At 30.4% G+C, this 8,204-nt stretch overlaps 1 protein-coding gene across 1 annotated transcript; it reads left to right on the top strand.

The window, feature by feature from the left end:
* Positions 1 to 1,783: 1,783 nt before the first annotated feature.
* On the top strand, positions 1,784 to 7,568 carry LOC107852618 (RNA exonuclease 4-like). The gene is given in 6 exon segments (XM_047407746.1): positions 1,784 to 1,816; positions 5,851 to 6,086; positions 6,192 to 6,246; positions 6,249 to 6,406; positions 6,554 to 6,634; positions 7,244 to 7,568. Coding segments are annotated over 6 exon segments (807 nt in total). The 3' UTR covers positions 7,488 to 7,568.
* Positions 7,569 to 8,204: the final 636 nt, after the last annotated feature.

Genomic DNA, 8,204 nt, shown 5'->3' with positions numbered 1-8,204 from the left:
ATCAAAGATTAGCCATATATTTCTCATCATAATAATAGCACAATCATTTTTCCCAACGTTGTTGCATCTCAACTGAAGACAAACGTTTGATAGAAAACTTAGTAGAGGGAACACCTGTGTTTCTAGAGGGTGATAGAGATCGAGACTAAGGGTACCTATGTTTCTAGAGGGTGCTAGAGATCGAGACTAAGGGTTGGGTAGTAGAGGTTGGGTCCTAGTAAAAGTTGGTTACATCGACCCTTTTTCTAGATTAAGACATTGCTCATGGGTATGGGACAAGGAAATAGCCTCATCAAGAGTGTTGCGTCTATAATCCAACACATTCGTTTTGATATCCAAATAAATCCTAGATACAAATAACTTAACCATCAAGGTGTCTGGTATATCCTCAGTCTTATTAGCGGTAGCTTCAAACCTAGCCTGATAGTCGGCGACGGTGGAAGTTTTATGAAGTTTCGCTAGCCGGCCTTCTGGATCCTCCAATTTTCTTTTTCAAAATTGAATGAATAGCTTAGAATAAAAATGAGGCCAATCAACCAACTGCTTGTTTAGGAAGAGCCAGCAATACCATTCAAGAGCGGTCCCATCCAAATAAAAAAAAGCCAGAGATAATTATTGCTCTAGGAGGATAGAGGAAAAAACAAAATATCATTCAACTTGAAATACCTAGGCATCCGGGTGTTCGCCAAAAAACCTATTCAGCTCCACTGATGCTGGTTTGTGTCGTAGCATAACTAAGTTGCTATCGACGGTACGGGAAGACAGAACAACTTCGGTCGATTTCGAGCGAGAGGATTCTACCAACGGAGCTTTCAACTGAGAACCAATCGACGACACTTGATTAAGAACCTCTTGCATTAATTTTTGTTGGACGTTGACCGCTAATTGAATTTTTGACATCTCCCGGGCCATACCCTTTTGTGTCTCTTCAAGCTGCTTGAGTCGAGTATCCCCCATTGGAATACAATAATGAAAGCACCAATACAGTAATCTGAAATCTCAAAAATCAGAAACACGGGTGAAGTTTATTGAAACGAAAACAAAGTTTAATGATACTAACTTATATAGTTACTACTGCTAGAAGAAGAGGGTAAAGATGGGAAGGGTTACAGGGAGAAAGAGAGGCGAGCACACGAGAATATGCTGCAATATAATACGATGATGCCCTACTTCTATCCTAGATAGTGCATAATATACTATAGTATTCCCCTATAAACCAATGAACTATTAACACGTGCCTCAACCCGAATGCCATATATAATTCTTCAAAAGCTTATTGACATGTTTCTGCCTATTGCTCCTATGTGGCTGCTTCTCAGGCCCAATTTCTTCCATTTGAATAGCCAGCCCATTTACTTTGTTGTCTAATGTTGGTTCACTGTTTGAGTTCATAACAGAGGACATATAAAAAAGATTTTTTTTGTTTATAAGGCTAGAGAGAAGCTGGAGCTTCTCACTCTAGTTTTTTTACTTTCATGCCTTGGAACTATATTATCTAACTAACTAACAACATCAAACAAACGAAAAAAAAAATTTTAAAAAATATCTTAACAGTAGTTTTCAGAGATAAATTAAAATCAACCAAAATTTTAGATGAATTGAAATGGGCCGGTAAATTAAAATGAGTTGAGTACATTAGAACACATTATGATAATCTTTTTAGTGTAAACAACATAAATCCCCTACCTATTGAAACTAATTACATAAAATTCCTTCTAGTTTTCTCTCTCCCAAATTTTGCAAATATACTCATACATTCGGTTGTCCATCATACGTAGCTCAAATGTATGATAAAACAGTTAATCATATATTTAAGGTAAGATGGTAAAACATAACTCCTACATTCATGGAAAGAGTAATCAGATAAAATTTTTCATTCCCTTAAATAAAGCCATTAATTACTTATAATTATGTTTTGTATGATTAAATAAAATAACTGAAATTTAAATTCAAAAAAACTCTTAAACATCACTATTAGTTTTCCTCATTTTTAATGACGTTTTGAAAAAAAAAGTCGTCTTCGTCTTTCTTTAATTCTCAAAAAAAAATATGAACATCCCTATATTGTTGCGTCATTTTGAAATTTGGGAGTTGAAAATCATTTATCAATTCTATAAAAGTGATGCAATTATTATTTCGAAAAGTATTAACTTTTTAAAATTGATTGCTACGATCGCGATGGAATTGAGTATTGACGAAGTTCATAAAAAAATTGAAGTAAAATACACAACAATTTCACATGTATGAGAGCAACTTATACATTTAAAAAATAAACTGCAGTAATGTGTAATGTTATACTACACATCTAAATTTTTCACCTTAAACATATCTGACGTATATATCTTGACAGAAGGTATAATGAAAATTAATACAAAAATAAGACTTTCTAACAGTATAATACCACATAAAGCATAAAATACATCTTATAAGGATTTTTAATGTATAACATATTAAAATATATATCTTCAGGCTTATATTATACTTTAGAATAAGAATAAGGGCAACTTATATATTTTAAAAATAAACTGCAGTAATGTATAATGTCATATTACACATCTAAAGTTTTCACTTTAAACATGTATGACCTATAAGTTTGACAGAAGGTATAATGAAAAATTATACAAAAATAAGACTTTTTGACTGTAAAATACAACATAAAACACAACTAATGTAATAAGAACTTCTAATGTATAACATATTGAAAATATATATCATTAGACTTATATTATACATTAGTCTTCCAAAATAACTAATGTATAATGTCTGATATATTATATCTTATACTTTCAAATAAAAACTTCAAGAATGTATAATGCTACACCATATATATAAAATGTTAACATTATACATTATTTATCTATAAACTTGTCAGAATGTATAATGTAACCTTATACAAAATTCATAGATTATAATTGTATAATCCGACTAAATACAAAAACAACCTCTTCTATATATACAAAAACTTACATTATGCATAAGTGTTAAATAAAGTAATGTATAATGTATAAAATCTACATCTTTGGACGTGATGACGAGTAATTTTTTTTCATCATAGCAAATCACTTATTCTTTTGAGTAGCCTCGGTGTACAAATTGTAGTTATCTTTGCAACCACAAAGCTAGCCTATTTCAATAAAAAGCAAACATAAAGTTAGACAAAATACTAAAACATATAAAATAGAATCTTTGAAACATAAAGTTAGCTCCAAGAATATAGAAAGAATTTGATATTACAAAATAGAATCTTTGAAAGAGTATTAAAAAAATATAAAACGAAGCAAGATCATTTCTTTTCAGAAATAGAATAATATAAACAAATATTAAATAATCAAATAATTAGGATTTAGATTCTTACAGAAGATTGAGTAAGTGATTTCTTGATTCAATCATTTGAATAAACGTCGTTGTGCTCTATTCAGGGGATTCATTTTTCGTGCCATGTTCCACCCTGTTGTACTCTGCTGCTGATGATGATGATGACCCAATGGAGATTTTTCGAAACTTCTGATAATTCGTCGTCATTTTTTTACCTTTGTTTTCTCAAATAAGTCCATGACTTTCTGATTTAGTGAAGTTTAAAAAAAAATAATGAATGAAATCAATAAATTCAATTAATGTTTGAAAACTTCTAATGGTAAACTCTAAGTATGATTGCTTGATTTTAGGCGTGAAAAAAGGATTGAATAATGGAGGATAAACTGATTTGTAATGGGAGATAAAAAAAGGAGAAAAAGACAGCCTTTTTTTAATGTATAATATTAAGAAAAGAGAAATTGTCAAATAAGGGGATTTTTGTAATTATTTGAGGATTTGTGTAAATACTTTACCAATTTGGGATTTAATGTAATTATGTAACTTTAACTTGTGTATATAAGTAATTTTTAGATCTTTTTATTCATGAGTCATAAGTCATAAGTTAGAAATTTTGACTCTATTTGAAAAGTTTGTCTTAAAAAGACGTAGAAACATTTCTTTTTAATCTTATCCGGACACTATAAAAGTGCTTAAAAATTAATATGGCTTAAAAATCTAAGCAGACTCCTAATTTATGGACGAATAATTGAGTAGATCATAACTAATTTTATCATTATTGGATATATGTTCCAAGTAAAAAAAAAGTTCAAATGAGGAATGAATAAGATGTCGTACGTATATGGTTAATTGGTTGTATATATTAAGCTGCAACAGAGATTACGTTGGTAAATGTGTGCAAATATAAGTAATTAAACGTCTACATTTTTAGGTATAGTAAGTAAATTTGGAAACGGGATAAATTAATTTGCTGAGGTGTAATAACTTATTTTATTTTATGACATCCGGCAAGTATAACTTAAATAAAATTTCTTTTTAGAACCTTAGATATGGGCAGTGGTCTTGCTAGGACATTGTGGGGGCCCAAGCATTTTGATTACTAGAAAAGTTTCCCATTTGCAGTATAGCCAAACTTGGGATATTTTTTAATTGCCTTACCTTAAAAGTGAGATTTAGCCCATATATGGTATTGTAACAATGTAGTTGAATGATTTTCTTAATTAGAAACAAGAATATTCCAGAGGCTAATTCATCTTGCATTACCTGTATTATAAATAGGTTGATGCCCCCTCTCAACTATTCTCATCTCTTTATCTTCTCTATTCAATTAATATTTCTCAAGCATTACTACTACTCCCATGGATCATAGATCCGAGTCTTCCAAAATCCTCAGGTACTATAGGACTTTTTTCATGCTTTATATTATTTGTTTCATTCATTATCAGTAAGCGTGATAGTATTAATTAAATAAAGGGTGCTCTTTCAAACGAATTTAAGTTACATACCGTGCAATGATTTTTACACTATTGGTGCATTTTAAACTATGATAATAAGTTAAATAATGTTTATAAGATTTAACTATGCTTATCATATATACAAATGATCAGATTGTATAAATTTGTTTATACCGTGAATCCATGAAACTTAAGCCTCTTTACAAATTTCGTTGGACAATAGAAACAAGTGTGCAGCATGCTATAAGCAATTCAACAAACTGGAGAACCTAATTGACCACATGAGGACATCTTATCATTCAGTTCATGAACCTGTGTGTGGGATTTGTCAAATACACTGTCGATCTTTTGACTCTTTGAGAGAACATCTCACTGGTAATCTTAATTTTTATTTTTAAGAAAATTTCTTCTTCTAATTAGTCATGAGTGGTAACATGATTTTGTGTTGCTACCAAATTACTATATATGTCTTTTTAGGGTCATTACCAAAGGCCGATTGTGGGAAGATTTTCAAGGAGCGAGGATGTTATATTTGTTTGACACTCCTTGCTAGCCAGAGTGCACTAAGGGCTCACAAAGAATCATGCCAACTCCCACGCTCTCAAATAATGTATGCTTATTCAAAATCCACAACACACACAGTCTCGCAAAAATATTGATTGGATGAGTTTAATAGATATTCATTGGTAGGTCATTTTAGTCAGAACACATGGGTTGTATACCTAGTTAAATCGATCCATAAGAGATCTTTATCAAATCATTGAAAAAGAGTAGTGAGTTTTTTTTGTCTGTTTTGTATTGTTATGGTGATTAAGTATATAAATAAATATAATATTATTAATTTGATTTGATAAATGAAAATTTATAAAAGCGCACACAAATAAAGAAAAATAGACAGATAGGATCATGATCCATTATTTAGTCCAAATTGACCTGGATCATGATCCACTATTTAGTCAAAATTGACCTGTCAAATAAACAAGCAAATATTAGACAAGTTATATATGGTCTCCCGTTTAATTAATAAGTCAACCTGTTTTAACCCCCCAAAATCTTATCATAACTTATCCATTTGACACCCTAGTTTGCTCAAATCCTTATAGTTGTGTTGGTTCGTGTTCAGGATTTGCTTTATCCCATTCAAGATGACCTAAGGATTGAGAATAGACATGGAAGAGTTGTTGCTCTTTCCTGCAAAATGGTAGGTGGTGGCAGTGATGGCTCTCTTGACCTTTGTGCTAGAGTTTGCCTAATTGATGAACATGAAAGAATCCTATTTCACTCCTACGTTGCACCAAATCTTCCCATCACTAACTACAGGTAATTATTGATTATAGTACAAGTTACTAAAGTCTAATTAATCAATTATAGTCTTATGAATTTAATTAATGTAGTCTTATATGAATTGATCAATGTAATGTTTAGGTATGAAATAACGGGGATAAGGCCAAGACATTTGAGGGATGCAGTGCCACTGAAAGTCTGAAACAAGTATCAAAAATGATTCAAGATTATCTTTGTAATGGAGAACCTTTAACACTAATACGTTCAAGAAGTGAAAAAGCTAGGATCCTTGTTGGTCCTAGTTTGGTTAATGATTTGAAATGCTTGGAACTCGAATACCCAACAATAATGATAAGGTAAGTCTTTAGTTTAACGAATATAATTACACAATATGTGCAACATAATTAATGAAGTATGATATATAAGACAATTATAAATTAAATGTAACTCCATCCTAATTTACAATATATAGTTTGACGTTTATTCAACAATTTTTTATGAAGGGATACTGCAATATACCCTCCATTGTTGAAAACAAGCAGGTTCAGCAACTCACTCAAGCACTTGACCAAAGCTTATCTTGGGTACGTAAATAAGCAAATTTCAATGTTTTCAGCGTCATCTACTGATATTATATATTTATATTGGTACCAACTACCAAGTATCCTATGGAATCCTAATTAAAAGAAATGATTCTTAGAATGCGTTGTAAAAACATTTGGTTAAAGTTGGGAAATAAGTTGTACGTGAATTTGAAGTTTAGAAAGGGTTTTGAAAGTTGAAGTTAAATATATGTTTGGACGTAAATAATTTCGTTTGGAGAAAAGAAGTTAAACTATTATATTTCACTAAGGTATTTCAAGAAATTTTTTTGATATATTTCTCACTAGCTAGTATCTCAAATGCTGAGGCTTTGTAAATATATACTCTATTCATTTCATTTTGTTTGTCCTAAACTCCTAGTTACTATATATTTTGGACTTTCATCGGATATTTTCATTGACCATAATTTTTTTATATACTTTTAGTTATTCTAAATTGTTAATCATTCCGACTTAAAGTACTTTTATTGTAGTTTCTAAAATATTAATTTTATTTCAAAAAATTGAAGATTTTGTGCTCAAATTCACACCAAATATTAATTAATTTGACTTAACACTCATAATCAATCTTAATTATCTTGTGATTGATAGGTACGAGATTCAGACAGGAGTGCAAGATCCATATGATGATTGTGTAGCAACAATGAGGCTGTACAAGAGGATGAAATCACAGGTTCATGAAAGGGAAGACTATCCATATGCCTTTGACCCACAAAATCGTAATAATTTTGGGGAATGTAGGCAACATGAGCTTGAGAAGATGGCGCCTTCAGAAATGCTGAAAAACTCTCGAGCAGATTATTACTGCTGGTGTTTAGATTCCTACGAAAATTAATGATCTACTGGACGTATGGATCATGAACAATTATATTATTCTGGGGTCAAACATGGAAAAGAAAGCAATAGAAGAATTGATCAGTATGTACTTACAAAACTAGAAGTATATATTTATGCAACTCTTTATTAGACATTGCGAACACATTTACCTACTTACTTATTTAAAGAGTACATCACTTATTCAATAATGGAGAACAGTTCTCTTTACTGTTACTATTATTTAATGAACCCATCTTTATATAGTGATAGGAGATATTTCAATAATAATGTTACCAATTCAGTCTTCTCTATGATTATAAATTAATAATATACCTAGCTTAGTTTTTACTTAATTGTTATTGCCTGTTCGGTCAAGTTTTGGGAGGTCAAGAGTGGAAAAGTGGGATGTTCAATTTGGTCAAGCTTTTTAGGAGAAAATAATTGTTTTTAAGGAGTAGTAAAAACTGGTTTTCTCAAAAATTCTCTTGAAAAGATACATACTTTTAAGAAGCTTATCCAAATACTAATTGCTATTCAAAAATATTTTTAAATTTATCATCAAGCAAAAACTGTTTAGCTTCTTTTGAAAATCTAGTAATAGTTTATAAAATTTAAAAGTGGATAATCTAGAAAGGATAACTTATCATACTAAAAATTTATATTAAATAAATAAATTTCTAGACTCAACCATGACTAATTATTATGATTTTTGTTTAATTGAACCACTTAATCATTA

This window comes from Capsicum annuum, chromosome 2 (assembly GCF_002878395.1).
Source record: "Capsicum annuum cultivar UCD-10X-F1 chromosome 2, UCD10Xv1.1, whole genome shotgun sequence".
NCBI classification, from domain to species: Eukaryota; Viridiplantae; Streptophyta; class Magnoliopsida; order Solanales; family Solanaceae; genus Capsicum; species Capsicum annuum.
This window is presented reverse-complemented; position numbering and strand designations above follow the sequence as displayed.